Source organism: Mixophyes fleayi, chromosome 11 (genome assembly GCF_038048845.1).
Source record: "Mixophyes fleayi isolate aMixFle1 chromosome 11, aMixFle1.hap1, whole genome shotgun sequence".
NCBI lineage: Eukaryota > Metazoa > Chordata > Amphibia > Anura > Limnodynastidae > Mixophyes > Mixophyes fleayi.
In genome coordinates this window covers 26,874,431-26,894,413 of record NC_134412.1, presented here as the reverse complement: position 1 = coordinate 26,894,413, position 19,983 = coordinate 26,874,431, and the positions used below count along the sequence as shown (strand labels likewise).

The 19,983-nt window shown below is 38.3% G+C and overlaps 1 protein-coding gene across 3 annotated transcripts in view; it reads right to left on the bottom strand.

Annotated features, from left to right (window-relative positions):
- The window catches only part of LOC142106880 (myosin-binding protein C, fast-type-like), an 86,768-nt gene that overhangs the window by 26,335 nt on the left and 40,450 nt on the right, over positions 1–19,983 (bottom strand). For all 3 annotated transcript variants that reach the window (XM_075189920.1, XM_075189921.1, XM_075189922.1), the window contains 13 exons: positions 18,577–18,645; positions 17,885–18,093; positions 16,130–16,262; positions 12,500–12,624; positions 11,309–11,414; positions 11,059–11,225; positions 10,804–10,969; positions 7,719–7,825; positions 6,527–6,556; positions 6,142–6,281; positions 3,871–4,030; positions 3,403–3,507; positions 575–763 (listed from right to left, as the gene is read on the bottom strand). In XM_075189920.1, coding sequence (XP_075046021.1) covers positions 575–763; positions 3,403–3,507; positions 3,871–4,030; positions 6,142–6,281; positions 6,527–6,556; positions 7,719–7,825; positions 10,804–10,969; positions 11,059–11,225; positions 11,309–11,414; positions 12,500–12,624; positions 16,130–16,262; positions 17,885–18,093; positions 18,577–18,645 — 1,706 coding nt within the window. The remainder of the gene's footprint in view (positions 1–574; positions 764–3,402; positions 3,508–3,870; positions 4,031–6,141; positions 6,282–6,526; positions 6,557–7,718; positions 7,826–10,803; positions 10,970–11,058; positions 11,226–11,308; positions 11,415–12,499; positions 12,625–16,129; positions 16,263–17,884; positions 18,094–18,576; positions 18,646–19,983) is intronic.

The window sequence follows — 19,983 nt, the reverse complement described above, 5'->3', positions numbered from 1 at the left end:
GCCTTTTCTGTGAGGATTTTGTATGTTCTTCCCGTGTTTTCGTGGGTTTCCTCTGGGTGCTCTAGTTTCCTCCCACACTCCAGTAAACATACCGGTAGGTTAATTGGCTGCTAACAAAATTGACCCTGGTCTGTGTATGTGTCTGTCTGTATGTTAGGGAATTTAGACTGTAAGCCCCAATGGGGCAGGGACTGATGTGAGGGAGTTCTCTGTACAGCGCTGCAGAATTAGTGGCGCTATATAAATAAATGGTAATAATGTAATGTTTTTGAGCTACACCCCATAAGTAACTTTTTAAATTGATGAAAGATAAAAACATCATGCTATCTTACATTTTTGTCATGTTTTCTATATTTGCAAAAATAAACCAAGTGTGAATTTTGCTTAAAGCTTAGTGACACAGATATGAAGATAATTATATAGTGTAGATAATATAATTGTCACTGAATAACATTTCAAACAGCGGAACAACATTCAGTCCTTAAGTTAGCATCATTCTTATTCAGTGATATATGACTTTGTACCCATAGGTGCTTAATTGATTAATGAAATCCAGTGTGGAGAGGTATCTTACCAATAGGCATGAACGGATTGGTAGTATTAGCTTCCTGGGAAATTCCAATGGAATTGACAGCAAAGACTCTAACTTCATACAAGACTCCTTCAATCATATTTGTTGACTGATATTTGGTGTCTGTGTAGACTTCAAAGTTCATCTTCATCCACCGTTGACTGCCTTTCTTTTTTCTTTCTATAAGATATCCTAAAGAATGGCAAACGGATATTAACAACACATCACCTATATACAAAGTGAAGTAAGTTCTAAACCGCAGGTTGCTTTACACAGACAAACAGAATCGCTATTTGAGAATTCACTTCACTCTGAATACACGCACTATATAATCTGATCATTCCAATTTAAACTTCCCTTTACAAGGCAGCGCCGCTTTAAATTTAAGCTGGGAAGACGCCGAACTCGCGTGAGTTAAAGAAACCGGGGTTTGATACATTTACCCCATGATCTGATTGTATCAGGCAGAATATTTGCATTGGGGTGAATCTCATTAAAGATGATCAAAAAAATTTTTGTTGCAGTACAATCATCTCTATACCTTAATGCATTATTTTTTTTGCCATTCATGATACGGTCAAGGTTTGCTGTTCACATTTAAGATCTGTCATTCTCAGTCGCCTATTACCCGTTGGCAGCCATGGTTCACCATCCTCAATTGAGGTTCACATTCCTGGTTCCAAGTTCACTGGTTCTATTAATTAGTGTTTTAAATAATCTCTTTAATTACTAAAGAGCATTTTGAAAGTTTTTTTTTTAATGTAAGCACTAGATGGTTGAACACTGTCAAATATGAAACCGACTTTTTGGGGTTTTTTTTTAATCCATCAATTTTTTCGAACCGGTTTGATGCATCAATACAAATTTCAGAATCTTTGCATTGATGTATCAAACCGGTTCGAAAAAATTGATCTGCAACTTGAGTGAACATCAACATTGAAGTGTGTATATTGTAATTGTACGATTAACTGCTAAATTCTTTCTTTGGGAACTCATGTGTGGAATGCAAAAACCTCAAAACAATTAAAGAGGCAATGGATTTCTTATGGTTATTAGCTTATTTTAGTCTTTTTACTCATAGAAAGAAACCTCTGTAAAACTAAACCTTGAATAAATTGATTTAATTTTATCTAAATTAGGAAACTTTAATTTAAAAATTTAAAGAAGTTAAGAGGGAATTGCATGGTGCCAATACCTCTTGTTTTATAATATTACTGTTGGCACATAAACTGTATGTTGTGTAAATGCCTGTTTGTGTAGTGGAATTTTGCCTTTTGTTGCAAGTAACATTTTTATGACATTATAGTTTTTTTCAGGCTGTGAATCTAAAATGTATGCAACATGATATAGCTTTTTTATTTCTCCATAATTGCACTTGCCTCCAACCAGAAAGAAATTGAGAAGTGCAAGTCTCTATTTTCAGATCCCTGACAGCTAGTTGGATAGTTACATTAACAAATAGGTATTCTACGTTATAATGCCAGTAGACAGTTGCAATAAATGTACAGCTGTCACTGTGATAGTCTTAACAATTTGTGAGCTTCCTTTTGTTAAAAAAAATATAAGTAAAAGGGTTAATGGTAAGGGTTAGCAACTATTCCAAACCCATATCACATATCCTACAGTATTTAAACACGTTGGGCTTTTCCATATCTGAACATATTTTTAATGCTTTTGAATATATTTTGCACATTCTACAGCCGTACCGTTAACTTTTTCAAGCGCTAGTTTATTTTACTACCTGGATTCAATGCATACATTCTAAATGATATTTTTTACACTACAGAGGTTTGTCATTCTTAGCATTTTGTGTGATTAATTGGAAATATATTGACACCTTATGTTAATGTTTCTTGTTATTAGGGATTAAAGCACTTTTTTCTAACTTAATATATTTTGCAATTAAGTGTTTTTAGCTTTCTGATCCTTGACCATTATAAGAAAAATTATATTGAGTTTGATGAATTGAATATAACTGGATTCTGGATTTCCCGGTTGTGCATTTGTATTGTTTATAAACTGCACTTGTATGTGCATTGTGGCCCTGATTCATTAAGGAGAGCAAAGCTAAAACGAAGGAGTAACTTTGCACCTGGGCAAAACCTTGCATTAGAGGGGGAGGTAAATTTAAAATGTGGGGACAGATTTATAGTTGGGGTAGGGCATGTCCTAGATCAACTTTAAATTTCAGTGTAAAAATAACGCTATCAAGTATTTGTCTGCTACGTGAAAAAACAGCCAGTATTTTTTTTCCGTGGAAAATAATAAACTAATTTGCACCCCTTGCATTGTAACATGGTTTGTCCAAGAGATACACGTTTTTTTTGCCTTACTTTCCTTAATGAATCAGACCCTGTGTGTTTATCCTAGGCACATGAAAAAGGCTGCATTTATGTTTACAACAGCTTTTAATAATGTTTTAAGTGAGGATCACAGGTTTATATAATTTGGCAACTGTGACCTATTTAATACTTCTTGTACTGTTTAGAGTATGTAGTATGTACTATACGTTGGTTTCCCTTCATTTTCTAGCATGTAGCATCCTCAATTTTAACTTTGGCATTAATAGTATAGGAAAGGAATTTATTTGTTGTTTTCCTTTGTATAGATGTTTTTACAATATGTTTCTAATGCTTAGACACACTTATTCCTTCTATATCAAACTACTAAAATGTAATTAAAATAATTAGAAAACACAAACATTAGATGCAAGGATTTTATGATCCTGTATGTCACTATAATATCTGCACAGTTTGTACAGAAATAGTGCTTTATATTGTGCAAATGGTCTGTTGTGTTAGTTTACAACACTGGTTTGCAATTTTGCTTACCTAAGATTTCTTGTCCGCCATCATATTTTGGGGGCTCCCAAACAAGGTCAGCCCAGTCCTCTCCAACACCTGTGACATTTATATTCTCTGGAGGATCAGGAACATCTAGAATGGAGTATAATGATTAAGTTCTGAAAATATTTAGGATATAATCCATACTTGCCTACTTTTTGACCCGTCCTCTGGGAGATCCCAGAGGACAGGTCATGTGCCAAGGGTAGGGGGGAGTGGTGATGTCACCACGTCCCCGCCCTCTGCTATTAAATGCCAGCATTGACTAGCGGGGCTGGGGCTTAATGACACAATCAACACCATGCCCACCTCCACAAGGATCCAGGAGATTGCCTACTCTCCAGGGAGTCCGAAATTCGGGGGCCTCCTGGAATTTCCAGGAGTGTAGGCAAGTATAATATATTTTCTGCAATTTTACAAAGCCATTTAACAAAGTAATAATAATGTTCTGCTTACCTACTACTTTAACATATAGCACAGCACTATCCTCTCCAGAAGGATTGGTCACAACAATTTTATAATTGCCTTCATCCTCCCGCTTTGCTCCATCAATAACAAAGCTGCTTAGGTCTGGTTTAGGCTCAACATGTACTCGTCCATCAATGTCAGTAAACTCCTATTACAGATAAAGATAAATAAAAAAAACTATATTAATGTGACTGCATGGTAGGCATGAGAAAACATAAACTATGTCATCACTAATCTGTGTACATATTATTTAATGCCTATAAAGTGTATTAATTTGCTGAATGATCCGTGATGTTTCCATATGGCTCAGTATGTCAATATGTAATTATACAGGCAAAGACTCTACTTGATGTTGTTATGTGTAGACTTTAGTGATTTAGTTATGTGTGTATGTGTTTATGTAGGTGTCGGATCTGTTATTTGGAATGCTCAAGAGATTTAATTTAGTGTTTGCATATATGCCTTAGTAACTTTGAAGGTTGGTGGCTTGTGAACCACTAAAGAAAAGTCCCAGCCACAACAAGGTAATTGGCCTCACCATAGATCATCATCAGCTATATATATTGCACTGCTAATCTGCAGCGCTCTACAGAGAACTCAATCACATCAGTCCCTGCCCCACTGGAGCTTACAGTCTAAATTCCCTAACATACACACACACCGAGAGAGACTAAGGTCCATTTAATAGCAGTCAATTGACCTACAAAGTAACCAATTAACCTAATTAATATTTTTGGAGTGTGGGATACACCTGGAGCACCTGGAGGAAACCCATGCAATCACGGGGAGAACATACAAACTCCACACAGATAAGGCCATGGTTGGGTATCGAACTCATCACCCCTGTGTTGCCAGAATTATTACAATACTCCAGTGTATGTATGATCTACACTCATATGGTTCAGTTGTGGTACATTTCTGGTTAAAGATCATGGGGCTAACAGAGTTGGTCTCAAAGAGCACTGATAAATAACGTATTTCTGGCCATATGCAGAGCTGTACTCATCTCAAGGTGCATCTCTGTCAGCATCCGCAGCACATGCATCTGATTTACGACAAGTCATCATCAGTGAATTGAACTCATGACCTGAACATTCTGCTGTCTGAGGGGTATCAGTGTGGTGTAAGCAGTAAATGACAAATATTGTAACTTCAATCAATAACAGGGCTACTAGCAAGTTAGAAACTACTAATTAAAGCAGCCTACACACATGCAGGTGTAGTCATTAAGCTGAATGGCTGGATCAAGTGGGCCAATTAGCTGCAGTGCGTACACATGACAATTGTTTTCTCCTCCACTGATTGTCACACTGCCTGTCTTTTCTATCAAATCCACTTTTGTGTTGTGATCATTTACAGCCCCCCCCCCTCCCCTGGTTCTGTCTACCAATTCCTTGATGACTTTGCACCCAGACTCCCGTATTTTCGATTCTGTGATCTAACCTTCCTCATTGTAAATGATCTCAATAAGTTTATTGATAATCCCGCCTCGGTAATACGTCCCTCAGAAACTCCCCCATTTACACATCTCTGACCAGATCTGGTGCCGCCACACTTCCTCCCACCCTTTCTGTTCTGCCAATGACCAGTTCCTCGATTTACTACTTATCGCATCCCGCTGTCACCTTCAAATCGTCTCTCGTACTACTTACTATACTGCTTCCAACCATGGCCAGTCAGACTCTCCGTCAACTTACAAAGCTTTAAATGCTCTTTAAAAATCTCTTTATCAAAGCCAATGAGGTGTCCACATAATTCCGCAGTCACTGGCTCTGCTTGCCTTTGCCATGTACTACGAGCACCCAGGGGAAACCCACGCAAACACGGGGAGAACATACAAACTCCTCACAGATAAGGCCATGGTCGGGAATTGAACTCATGACCCCAGTGCTGTAACGCAGAAGTGCTAACCACTAAGCCACTGTGCTGTTTATAGTCATTGAGTCCGGATGCCATGACATCAGTCTTCTTTAGAAAACACTTCTACATCATAAGGAATAATACACCCCCCACTGTAAATTCTTACGATATTACAAGTCACTATGACTCGGTCTGTGTACTCATGTCTTTATATGGTCACATAACCTTTCTGTGACTTAATAACCTTAGAATTTATTGTAAGTGGTACTGTACATTACCCAGATACTGTTTTGAATGTTTTAGAAGATTTTATTTTAACTTGTATTTTATACTACTATATACAGTAAGGAAATACTATTCTTTAATACACTGCCCACAGAACTAAAAATATTAGCTCACCACATTTTCCTTGAACCAAGTAACAGTTGGTGCAGGCTCTCCAGTGATTGGAACATCGAAACGCAACTTGTTTCCAGCCACAACAATAATTGTGTTGACAGGGGTTCCACCACTACAATCTAGATGGATTTTGGGTGGTTCTAGAAAAAAAACAAATGCATAACACTATTCAGAACCTTTCTGTAAACACATATATGCATCTTTTTTTCCAGAACAGTTTAATATGTGCCTGTGTTTCATCTTTACATATTTTCTAATGGATGCAATCGGTGTAATGAATCAAACTGTCCAAATAATATCCATCTTATTAAAACAAAAACATTATTAAAAAAACTGCGTGTTAAAACGAGAGTTCATATGTTCATTAGAAGATACTTATTCTCACCTTTGAGAGGAACATATTCAATCTTGATCTCTGAAATAAGACAAAAATAACAATTAGCAGGGTGTTGTTAGAGTTACTATTATTCTGCCATGTTGTTATTTTGCTCTCTATTATGATCTGTCTATATAAAATAAATTTCACATTGAAATTATAATGCCACCCATGTAATAATTAAAAAAATCCAATGGAATCTCACTGAGTAAATATCTATGTATGTATATATGTTACAATGTACTTTGTAATGCAGTGGTACTTAACCATTTTGAGATGGAACCCAGGAAACCATATAAGGTTTATAATCTGTCGTTCACATTTTAATTAATAACAAGTGATGCTCAGGCTCGGTTCCCCGAGAACTGAACATACTCAAACTTAGCAGATCCGAGTATTGAGCTGAGTCGGCTTGGTACTGTGGAGCTTTTTCGGATTTGAGAACGAGGCAAAACGTCATCGTTACGTCATTGGATCTCGGATCTTGCAAGTTTTGTATTCCTTTTCCCACCCCACATAACGGTGGGTGGGAGGGTTTGGCGGACTCCCATTTTTCTTTTCTGCCACTGCTGTGTGCCAATGTGTCCTAGATGTGCTAGGAACTGCCGTGTGTTTGTGTCATTGCTCTGTCGCTTAGCATCCAGCCAGGTCGCTGCAGTATTTGTCCGAAAGTGTATGAAAATAATACTGTGATCTGTGAGGTGGTCAAAATTGACTGCAAATGACTTGAAATTAGTGTTATTGAGGTTAATAATAATGTAGGAACAAATAAAGTGCAAAAATATGTGATTTAAGCATATTTTAGGATTTTTTTCTACAAAAATCCAAAACCAAAACCAAAACCAAATCACACAAGTGTGGTTTTGCCAGAACCAAAACCAAAACGCGAAGCTAATCCAGATCCAAAACCAAAACCAGTTCACGGGGGTCAGTGAGCATCTCTATTAATAACATACTTCCTTTTCATTGATACACTGTTGTCTAGCTAGCTATATTACTGTTAATAAATGCTATTAAGAGAACATTGGGCATTATTATAATTATCAGTTTATTACTTAGCTGGGCACAATCAGTTTAAAAAAGAGGATCATGGCGATTCACCCTAATTTCCATGGAGGCCTGTGCGTTGGATCCCAACCCACAGATTAGAAAACCTTTTTATAATATAAATATAAGTATATTAGAAAGCAAAAGGTTTTACCAAGGAAGTTGAGTTTGGCAGAGAGAGACAAAGCATATCCATCAGGTACAAAGGTGTAGTCTGCTTCATCGTCTGGTCTGACATCATCAATCACTAACTTGTGGATTCTGTAGGGATATAATTGGTACAATGACTACCTGATGCAGTAATTTTGCCCAAAGGATTAGAGAGAGAGAGAGCTAGCTGTTACACTATGCGGCTTATGTAGAGTTGGTCATACATCTGTTTTTTGCTTAAAATATGCATTTCTGTACTGGGCATGCACGCCAAAAATGCATACGCATATGTCTGTGTGCAGATTTGCTTGCAGAAATGGGATGGGGTAAGAAAGCAACAGGCAAGTCGAGCACTTTAAAATCATGTTCACATCATTTTGATGGCGGTAGACCTGAGTGCCTATCTGTTGTGGGTGATGCAGGGCTGATGTAACGAGACACGTTGATGACGGAGCTAATCAGCAGCACTAGCCGCTTCTGGTTGGCTGATTACTTCTTGACCCCTCCCACAGATAGTTAGTGTGGCTGCTATATTAGATGAAGTTGCGACTGTCTTTGCATTTCTTAATTGTTACTTCCAGGAAAGAAGATTCCCTTTTGCTTTTCAAAGGGGAAATCAACAGATGTGTAAAGTATTTAATTATACTTCATATAGTGAATGCAATTTCGCATTTATTAATAACACTTTCCAGACACTATCATCATCATCGCAATTTATTTATATAGCGCCACTAATTCCGCAGCGCTGTACAGAGAACTTACATCAGTCCCTGCCCCATTGAAGCTTACAGTGTAAATTTCCTAACATAACACACACAGACTAAGGTCAATTTGATAGCAGCCAATTAACCTACTAGTATGTTTTTGGAGTGTGGGAGGAAACCGGAGCACCCGGAGGAAACCCACGCAAACACAGGGAGAACATACAAACGGCACACAGATAAGGCCATGGGAATCAAACTCATTACACCAGTGCCGTGAGGCAGAAGTGCTAACCACTGAGCCACCGTGCTCTCTTGTGTAAATGACATTTTACTACATTATTATAATGTGTACAGTGTAATGACACTCAAATTTACTACTGACTGTCAAGTCAAATCTCTAGGATATCTCTAGGCTACCACAATCCTTTCTTGAGATGCGTCAGAGTGACAATATGCACGTAAGTGCACTTATTCATCCGTGTATCTCTTCTTGTTTACGTTCAGGGCATAAAATGCATCCAACTCTACACGAACCCCTAAATTTGCCTGGGGAAATCAGTTCCTGCCTATGTCAAAGAATGTGGTTCCTTTTAAAATGTCTACTATTATTTTACTTTTTATTAGTTGACTAACCTTTAAAGGTCTACAATACTTTGCTCTTTCCCAAGTTCCAACCTTTAGAAATACATACTGATACAATTTGCAGAGCTTCATGTACTTAAAAAAAATAAGAAAACTTCATAAACTGAATTGTTGTGATGCGTTTTCACATTTGAGGTTATCAGACAAATGGTGATGTCAATTTCGACACACCTGCAAGCAAATCATAAAACCCTTTCATACATTCAGCAATAAAACACCTGTAGTCTGTAAATAGTTGGCTCCCATCTTCACATCTGGCCCCAATTCCAGAAACATAAAAACTGATGGAATTATTATTATTATTATTACTATTAATATTACTATTATTAATATTACCTTATATTGCGCCAACATATTACACAGTGCTTTACTGTTAAATCATTCACATTATTATTATCGGTACTGATAAAAGCAGGATGAATTGATGATTTCTGCCTCTTAAAAAGAGAAAATATGTTATATAGGCATGGATGGGCGTCTAAGGTGGCAGGAAAATGTACAGCAAATTCTTTAGAAAGTCCGCCTGTAATTTATATCCAATTATTTATTAATTTATTTATTTGAGTTTATTTATTTAATTTTTTTTTGTTTGTGGTCTGACATATGGATGACTTCCAAGCAGCAAGAAAGAAATTTAGAAGTAGCGGTATGAAAATTAGGAAGTGGTGGTATGGGAAGAGAAGTGACGGTATGGCATACCATTGTATACACCCCCACTGCTTCCAAGAGAGAGTTGGAATGCTATTGGGATTTTTAGTTCTGAGAGACTTGATGCACATCCATCAGAACATGATAGTGTTCGCAGAAAGTCTATAGGTGCTTTATCTCTTGCCAGTCCTGTCAGTGCTGCTGCCATTTGTTTCATTTTCTCCAATCAGTAAGCAGGCATCCACTGTTGTTCCAAATTGAGGAATATGGATGAGAGCATCACTGAAAAGGATTGATAAGTAACACAGCCATCATAGCACACCATCTAGTTCCGATGGACGTGCCTAACATCCAAGCAAAACTGAGAATGCAGGAAAGAATGAAGCAACCAAGGGTTTGTGTATGACTCAATGTCATTGTTGTCCTGGATGTGGATATATCCAATCAGAACATGGAGTCATGGGATTTCATCAAATGCCCAGTTACCTTCAGAAGAGTTATGATCTTTTTCTGCCAGTGAGCATGAACATGTGCAGTTATTTCCCCATCTATCTGACGTGATTGTTCAATGCCTGCACTGTGCCCTAGCTCAATCCAGGATGTAACACTGGATTCAATGGTTTTTATTCTATAAGTGCAACTTTTATATAAAACATTCATACTGTTTGCTACATGTCACTAATTATGATCTGCTCCATTTAGCCTCTCTCTTCAGAATACCTCTAGATATAGACTTGCTCGTTAGCCTCCTTCTCCTTACAGGGCAACACCCAGGACAATATATCAGACAATATACCAGGAGCCCTAGTTTAAATCTCCAAACATGAACTACTATCTAGTAAACCTGAGTAGAAACAACATCCCCAATTTGTCCTTTAATAGGGAAAAAAAACAAATACCATCTGCCATGGTAAAATAAAAATAGTCAAAATGATCATTTAACTATAAAAAATATAGTGTTTAACTAAAAATAAAGCATAAAAGTGTATAATGTATTTAACATAAATTAACAAAATTAAAATAAACATTTGCTGCTTAAAGTAAATAGTAAATAGCAAAACACAGCTCCCCCTGCATGATAAATTAGTTCCTTACCTGCCCTTATGTGACATTGTGATGCGCTTGCTTGGTCGGATTTCCACTCCATTCTTAAGCCACTTTCCAGTCACTTTCTCATCAGAAACCTCACATTTAAACACAGCTTGTTCCGCTGCTTTTACAGTCAGGTCAGCAATACCCTGTAAGACTTCTAGTTTTTTATCTGTAAGCAATATGATTTATGTAAGATTGTGGAGATTTTATAGACACAAGTATCCTATACATATAGAAGGTGGTTCTGCAAATTGGTACCTTCTACTCCAAGGTCAGCTTCACACGATCCACCATTGGTTACCACTGTGTAACGCCCAGTATCCTCCTTGGTGGCTTCATTGATGATCAAAAAGTGTTTTTTCCCATCTTTTTTGAAACGGTACTTAAATGTCTCCTCACGAGTCAACTCTATGCCGTCTTTCATCCTTATGAAGGGATTAAAGTCATACATCACAAAAGAGTAATGACATGATCACCAAGTTACTAAGTGCAAAGTTTTGAAATTTACCAAATAACTTGGGCACCCTCTTCTGAAACCTCCACTTCCAATTCCGCTTTCTCTCCCACAAATACCTGTTGATCCTCAAGTGGCTTCTCAATTGTAACCGGAGGCTCTAAAGAGGATAGAAGGAGCCATGACAGTGTTTGTCAACAAGTATTTGTACACATTTCTTTGATGACTATTAAAATTATTTTCTAGATTATATTTATGGGAACAATAGCACACTGTTATTTACTTATTTATTTTGTTCAAATTTAGTTAACAGTAAATACATCCATGCTCCAGTAGAGGAAAGGAAATAAAATCATAAAATAATCTTGCAAGAAAAATATGCTAAATATTATGATGAACAATGAAGTTTAGAAAAGACTATGTTTACTATTTAAAAGCAAACTTAAATGTCTAGCTTTTTGATAATGTTGTCTACCTTCAAGTATTAGCCATTATCCATGCTTTCATCATTTCCCATCTCCATTACTGTAACCTTCTCCTCACCGACCTTCCCGACTCCCATCTCTCTCCCCTTTGCTATTCACAATGCGGCGGCAAGACTTATCTTTCCTTCATGCCGCTCTTCCTTTGCCTCCCCTCTCTGTCTTACTTAACACTGGCCCCCTTTCCCATACAGTATCCTCTTTAAACTCCTTACTGTCACCTACAAGGCCCTCTCCCATTCCAATGCCCCTTATATCTCTAACCTTCTCTCCATCCACACTCCTGCACGTTCCCTGTGTTCGGCCAATGACCGTCTCCTCTCCTCCACACTGATCACCTCATCCCATGCCACCACCAAAGCCCACCTGTTCCTCAAGGCCTACCAGCCATCCACCTAACCAACTCCATCCTTCTTCTCCTCACCTCCCACTTCCCTGTCTCCTCTTTTGTTTGATCCCCTCCACTGACTCCTCTCGTGCCTGCTGTCTGTTTCCTCTCCCTTTAGTATGTAAGTTCTTACAAGCAAGGCCCTCTTCCCTTCTTTCTCAATACCATTTCTTCTTTTCCTATGTCACTGTTTTGCTTGGAACTATGGAAGTCTTGGTTATACTTGTTTTATGCTGTACTATTGTACCCTGTTTGGTCTACTGTTTGTACTGTAGTTTGTATTTTGTACGCTGCTGCAGAAACCTTGTGGCGCCATATAAATAATGAATAATAATAATAATAATAATAATAAAGTATTTCTCAAACAAAACACACCTTTTACAAATAGTTCAGTTTCACTCCTTTCGTCACCAATAACACACGAATAGGTTGCATCGTCAGCCAGGTTACATTTGTTGATGGTGAGTACTCTTCTAAGGCCAATATTCTCAAACACATATCTGTGAACATAAAGGATGGATATATGACCTGAATACATTTATGAAAACAAACAGTTTGCAGCTGATTATTTGTTTATTTCATATTACTATAAGATTCAGTGCAAAGTGCATCAGGATATTTCACTTGGTGATTTCTCAACCACCCTGTGTTTTGTTTTGGGTGCTGAACGAACTGAAATAATTATAGAATATATTTACACGAATCAGGGCTGTTTTAAGACTACAATAGGGCCACGGCAAAAATTACATTAGAGGGTAGCCATACCAACTTTTGAAAGGCATGAAGGGCCCAAATATAAATGCTTGAGGTTTTCTCAAGAAAACTAACATACATATATTTTAGCAGTGGTAGTCAGCATATCGATGCTGACTACCCCGACACTACTTACCCCGACGTGTAGAGACCAAAGGGCTCCTTTCCCGACCAGCATACAGGAAGACTTCTGTGTAAACCGACTGGAAGTCATGGAGATCCCTGAAGAAGCCGGCGCCAGCTGATGATGTCACTGATAACCGCAACGCAGTCATCTGTGCCTTCACAGCACCGATGACTGCGTCGCAGTTATCGGTGCCTTCACAGTACCGATGACTGTGCCGGAGTTATCGGTGCCTTCATAGTACCGATGACTGTGCCGCAGTTATCGGTGCCTTCACAGTACCGATGACTGTGCCGCAGTTATCGGTGCCTTCACAGTACCGATGACTGTGCCGCAGCTATCGGTGCCTTCACAGTACCGATGTCTGTGCCGCAGCTATCGGTGCCTTCACAGTACCGATGACTGTGCCGCAGCTATCGGTGCCTTCACAGTACCGATGACTGTGCCGCAGTTATTGGTGCCTTCACAGTACCGATGACTGTGCCGCAGTTATCGGTGCCTTCACATTACCGATGACTGTGCCGCAGTTATCGGTGCCTTCACAGTACCGATGACTGTGCCGCAGTTATCGGTGCCTTCACATTACCGATGACTGTGCCACAGTTATCGGTGCCTTCACAGTACCGATGACTGTGCCGCAGTTATCGGTGCCTTCACAGCACCGACGACTGCGTCGCGGTTAACGGTGACGTCATCAGCTGGTGCCAGCTTCTTCAGGGATCGCCATGAATTCCAGACGGTTTACACAGAAATCGTCCTGCACGCTGGTCAGGGAAGGAGCCCTTCGGTCTCTCCACGTCGGGGTAAGTAGTATAGGAATAATGAGGATAATTATTTTGTACCCAACCCATATTTTAGTAATTAGATAGATTGATGGTTCCTCAGTAGATCGTCAAATGAAACCAAAACGTTCAATTATTAAAAGTTTAGCAAAGTTAAATAAAGTACTTTTCTATGACGATCACTCCCTTTCTGTGAGGGTGGCAGCGTCCCAGTGTGGTACCTGTTGTTTCTCCAGGTAAAATATCTAAAAGAACAACAGGAAAAAGGCCTGCCCTTTTTCATTGCATATATATGCTCATAACAGCCTTGGCCATACCGGGGATAATAAAGATGATAAATGACAAGAATAAGAAAAAGGAAGACCATGATGTAATTATGAAATACTGAAATTCAACACATATATTCGTCACAGCACCCCAAATCTTCTCTATTATGTTATACATATAGTTTATGTTTCCATTGTTGCAGATTATGCTACATGAGGATTTTCATTATTATAAAATTTGTTAGGACTTAAAACAAATTGTTTAAGGTTTTTTATGGTCTATTGGTCTATTATTTGAGGGTGAAGTGAGTATGATTTTTTCTAACTGCAACAGTATAAAAATTACAATATTTCTATGAGCTTGTTGCGCTAGCCTATCTCTAAGCCAATCCCAGAGTTTCCTGCATTCAACCCCTCTTACTTTTCCTAGTTCCCTGAATGCTACCCACAACTCCCTTATATTAGAACTTATTTTAGAAGTTGGGGGGGAGTGTTGTGATTGACCATGCTTTATTATTTTACTCGAAGAGCTTCAGCACCTAATTGACGTTCACTTAATTTCAGGATTATATATTGTGTGTAAGTTAAAGGAGTTGTGCATGATAATTTTAATAATCACAATATGGATCTCTACATTGCATACTGGTGTTAAGGCTCCCACTGATACCTTGAAAAACTATTGGAATAGGACGAGAGAGAGATCTTCACCTGTAGCAAGACGCCTTTCCTGTAGAGAAAGATGTTCTCACAGGTACTCAGATACCCCCAGGACTTAAATTCAAAATAGTAATAGTTTATCATAGGTACCAGGTAGGAAAGATGTATAGAGACTGGGAGTGCAGCACACCACACATTATACAGAGGGTTTACCCTCTGTATATGGATTTTCATTATATACAGGTCATACAGAGCCGTAAGATATATGATTAAAACTCTTTGTAACTGCAATTTTTCATAATATTTGCTAGCTATGTTAAGCCATGCCCATACTGGGAAAATCATGCCCAGAACATTTGGCTGTACTGCAATAAAATCTCTCCGCGATTTCAAAGATCCCAGGTTGACATCTTTGTAAATTATCTCAGAGTTCTTTGTGCAGTGCAAAAGAGTGAGGGCTTATCACAGGAATATATTTTCTGCTATATATTTGGTTATAACTATTTGATAGACAATTCTTCAGCTTTGACTTAAACTAAAACATATATTTTTTTGTTCATTTGTACAGTCCTGCTAATGTAACATGTTCGGGTGCATTATATCCAATCAAAAAACCCTTCCAATTGAACTGGACTTGATCCAGTATTATGAGGAACTTAGTAAGCATCTCGTCAGCATCTCATGCAGTACGGCAGTACCGTTGTGAGCAGGCAGTCAAGTTCTGCACTGCAATCTGGCGATCGCACCTGAACAACCAGGTCAGTGCAAATTGGACACAAACGTTCATGGTGAAATTGCCCATTGGTTTTGCAGTTCTTTAATAGTGGTGCAATATTCTATAGAAAGTTTATGAATTAACAAAGATTCAGGAGGTTGACTTCATTTGCATAGAGACAATTGTGGTGCTTCTATCTAGTTCTAACTAGCGCCCCCGCTTAAACACTAACTTTTACTGAGCTTTTGCAGCTGCAGAGGTAAAGGACAAACGGATCATTGAAAATCTTTGTGATACCTCTCTTTTTAACTACAAGTTCCTTTCTTTCTTTTTTTGACTCCTGTTTAGTGATTTACCGACTAAGGAGCTGGTGTAGGCAGAAAAATAATGCACAAACTTTAATTCTTCAGTTTATAACTTTTTTCTCTACCAACTTGGTATAATACATTTTATTATTGGGGCGATATCTCAGTGTCAAGTCGTCTTGTGTACACAGTGATACTCCCTTTCCTAGGAAATTGTCAGTACTGAGCAGCCTGATCCCAGTCTAAAACTGAATATCTGTAATTGTTTTACACTTGTCAAATCCTAGAGTCAGTAACATGTCCAGATGAGGAGTTGACTGTTGTCATTAATGGAACCCTTCATCCTGGTTTAAGTGAAAAAATACAGTGTTAGCCCAAATCATTAGGATGCACTTTCACCTACTTGGCACTGGGAGTTATCACTTGCCCATTCTTCAGCCACTTGATTGGAACATCAGGGTTTGAGACCTCTACCTGTAGTTTCATCTTCTGACCTTTGTCTACGGTGTAGCAATTATCTAGTTTCCTTGTAAAAGCTGCAGAAAGAAATAAGAAAGGCAGTAAATTAACAGGTGTATTGATCTAGCTAAAAGTATAATCTCTTTGTGGAGGAGAAAGCTGATCGCCACAGAAGCTACAGGGGTCCTTCCTGGTGGCAGAATGCATGGATAGCGAAGATAAACTGGGACTGTTAGGCTGGGTACACACGGTCGTTTATCAGGCCAATCACCCGATAAACGACAGTTCGACCTGATATCACATTAGTGTGTACGCTCCAACGATGAACGATTATTGTTCCAAAGCACTCTGTATCGTTTCATTTGATTTTTAAACCAAACTAAAAATCTCGCTCAACGATGGAACAATGTCGTTCCAATCTTGCAGTGTGTGTGCACTCAGGACCGGCAGTGTCCATAGATCTCTATGGAGTGTGCAGAGTCACAATCTTTTACAGCCGATGGTTATGACAGATGAGCACAGATCTGAAGGTAAATCTTGTAAAACGTGTTTAGTGTGTACACATGAATCGTCATGCTGATCGGATCTTTTTTTTTTCAGTCGTTAAAATCGTTAAATACATTGCATTGGGAGAAAATTTCTGTAGTGTGTATCCAGCCTCAGATATAGACAAAGAGGTGGCTTGAGATTTCTTCCTGACCTAACATTTGTTTTTCCTTACGAGAATTATTGAACTGAATGTAATCTACAGCAGGAAAGCATCTTGCCCTCCCCGATCCCATGCCCAACTAAAGCACTGAAAAACCTATATATTCTAAGGCCTCAACACTCCAACAATATTTTTGCTATAAATATAATATATACCACACTATAAATAAATAAAAAACTCACATATAGAAATTTCAAACCAGTAAATAAAGCACTGAACTCAGGCGCGGGCTGGGAGAGGGAATAACGCGGCCGCATCCCCTGTCATGTGATGCAGCTGCCTGTCCGCTGACACGGCCGCATCTGATGTCATCAGATGCGGCCGCGGGTTCAAATGTGGAATATTGCATCCGGGGGCCAGCCTACCCCCCGGCCCTAACAGCGGTCTGACTGAGCGGCCCGGGGGGATGCTGCCCCTCTGCCCCCCGGGCCAGCCCGCCCCTGACTGAACTACATGAAATTATATCAATATAAATAAATCTCATCGATAAATACATTTTGCATGCTATGTAACATATTTTCAATCAAAACATACAGCTTTGTTTATACTACTTATTGAACTATATCGCTAACCTGGAACTTTTTTAGTCACTATCTTAATTTGTTCAAGGGCAGCAAAAGCACTAATAAATCCTGCAGCTGTACTGATCAACTTACTGGATAATATTGACTTGGATATATAGGGTCTGAGTCACCTTGGAAAAACCATGTTGCATTGGAGGGGGAGGTACATTTAAAATGTGGGGACAGATTTATAGGTGGGGTAGGGCATGTCCTAGATCACCTTTAAATTTCAGTGTAATATTAAAGTTATCAAGTATTTGTGTGCTACATGACAAAAAAAGCCAGTATTTTCTTTATGTGCAAAAGAATAAACTAATTAGCACCCCTTATATTGTAACATGGTTTGTCCAGGATCAAATTTACTCTTTTTTTTGCCTTGCTCTCCTTAATGACTCGCATAGAGACTACCTCATACTCTGACAGATACCTTCACTTTTCTTTATTTCCATTTTCTTCTTCTTCAGATGTTTCAGCATGCCTCTAAGATCAGTGACACCATGTTGAAAGGCAATTTTTTCATACTCGCTTGGTTTGGCTTTCTTCAATATTTCCCAGACATGTGGCGGGATTCCCTCCATGGGATCATCATCCCCCTTTTTCTTTTCCTTTTCTTTTGCCTCTTTCTTCTCCCTTTCCCTGAAGTAAATGGGAACAAACAGACTTGTTAAATGACATGATGCAGCACAAACAGGATGTAACCCATAGTAACCAATCAGATATATGTGATAGGTGCTGCTTTTACTAATGACATAAAATGTTCAATTGCTGAATAGGTTACTGCACATGTACCATGCGGTTACGTAAGCCATTAAGTAGTGTAATCTTTATGTTATGCAAAACACGACAATGGGCTAGATTTACTAAACTGCGGGTTTGAAAAAGTGGAGGTGTTGCCTATAGCAACCAATCAGATTCTAGTTATCATTTACTTAGTACAGTCTACAAAATGACAGCTAGAATCTGATTGGTTGCTATAGGCAACATCTCCAATTTGTCAAACCCGCAGTTTACTAAATATACCCCAATGAGTTAGAAAAACTTGATGAGCAATTGAATTAAATGAGTATACTGTTCAATATACTTATAGCTCTATGTTAACATAGAAAAATAGTTAATTACGTTTTTTTGAGCAGAGCGCTGAAATCGAGTTCCCCTGCATCTGTCCTTCGTTTGCCATCTCCACTGGTTCTAAAAAGAGACAGATTAAATCACACAGTTACCATCGTTAGCAAAAATAATATGATAATTGCTATGTTATGGGCCCTATGATTTTTTTTTTTTAAAGTAGGTGTTTGGAAAGTTCAGGTTGTTAAATTTACTAACAATTTATTTTTTATTTTTGCTGTTTTCATTTTAATCTCACAGTTTTGGAGAATTTTTATAGTTATTATATTTATTATAATTTTATATATATTACATTTATATATAAAACAAGGCTGATTTCCACATTCAAATAAACTGTGGTTTAAGCTGATTTACTGTTGAAAATAAAAATACCAGATTACTATATTTCCCATACATAAATGAATTGGATTTGTTACATGAAACGCATGGAATTTGTTTTCCACTTGTCAGGTTCCAGAGTCAGTAACGTGTCCATGTTTAGAGTTGATTGTTCCCATTAAAATTAGCCATGCACCCTATTTTTAGTGGGAGATATAGACTTGTCACAAATCACTTAACAATGGATGGAACAATAGCTTTTGTGATTAGTGAGACCAACCATTCTGGTTTAAGTGAGAGATACAGAATTGGTGCAAATTCGTATGATACAATAAACTACTCCATAGTGTCAAATAAAGAACAACATTAAAAGTTTTTGTTAATTACAAAAAGATAATCAGATAATTATTGATTACATCCAGTTGGATGGCGACTGTTGGTGAACAGCAATTACATAGTTGGAATTGAGGTCTTGGCTTTGACAGGGCCACTCCAGGGCATTAATTTATCATTTATTTAAGCCTCTCTAATGCGGCTTTTGCTGTATGCTTTGGGTCATTGTCCTACACCCAATCTTCACCGAAATCTTCACACAAAATTTTCAGGCAACAATTTGATCTCTTGCAGACTACAGCGGTTTTTCATCCAAGGTTTATCTATATCTTGCTCTATCCATTTTGACCTCTGTTCGGAAGAGTTTTCTAGCCACTGATGTCGAAAAGTATTCCCATGCTATTATGTCCCCACCGGCGTCTTTCATAGTAGGGATAGTGTTCTTGGGTTGAAGCATCAAATATGGAGCCTTGTTTTGAGGCCTGGTTGCGCTAGATATAGCAAACCTTCTAAAAGGAAAAATAGAGGTGTTGCATGACAATGACTTTCTTTTGTCACCCTCCTACAAAGTGTAGATTTGTGGAATGCCCGGGCTTTTGTTGTTCCATGGGCAATTTCTCCCATCTCTGATGTAGAACACTTTAACTCTGTCACTGTTGCCATAGGCCTGTTGGCGACCTCCTTAGCAAATGCTCTTTTCACATAGAGATTTTTAAAGGGCCAGTTCTACACAAAGTCTATACAAAGGAC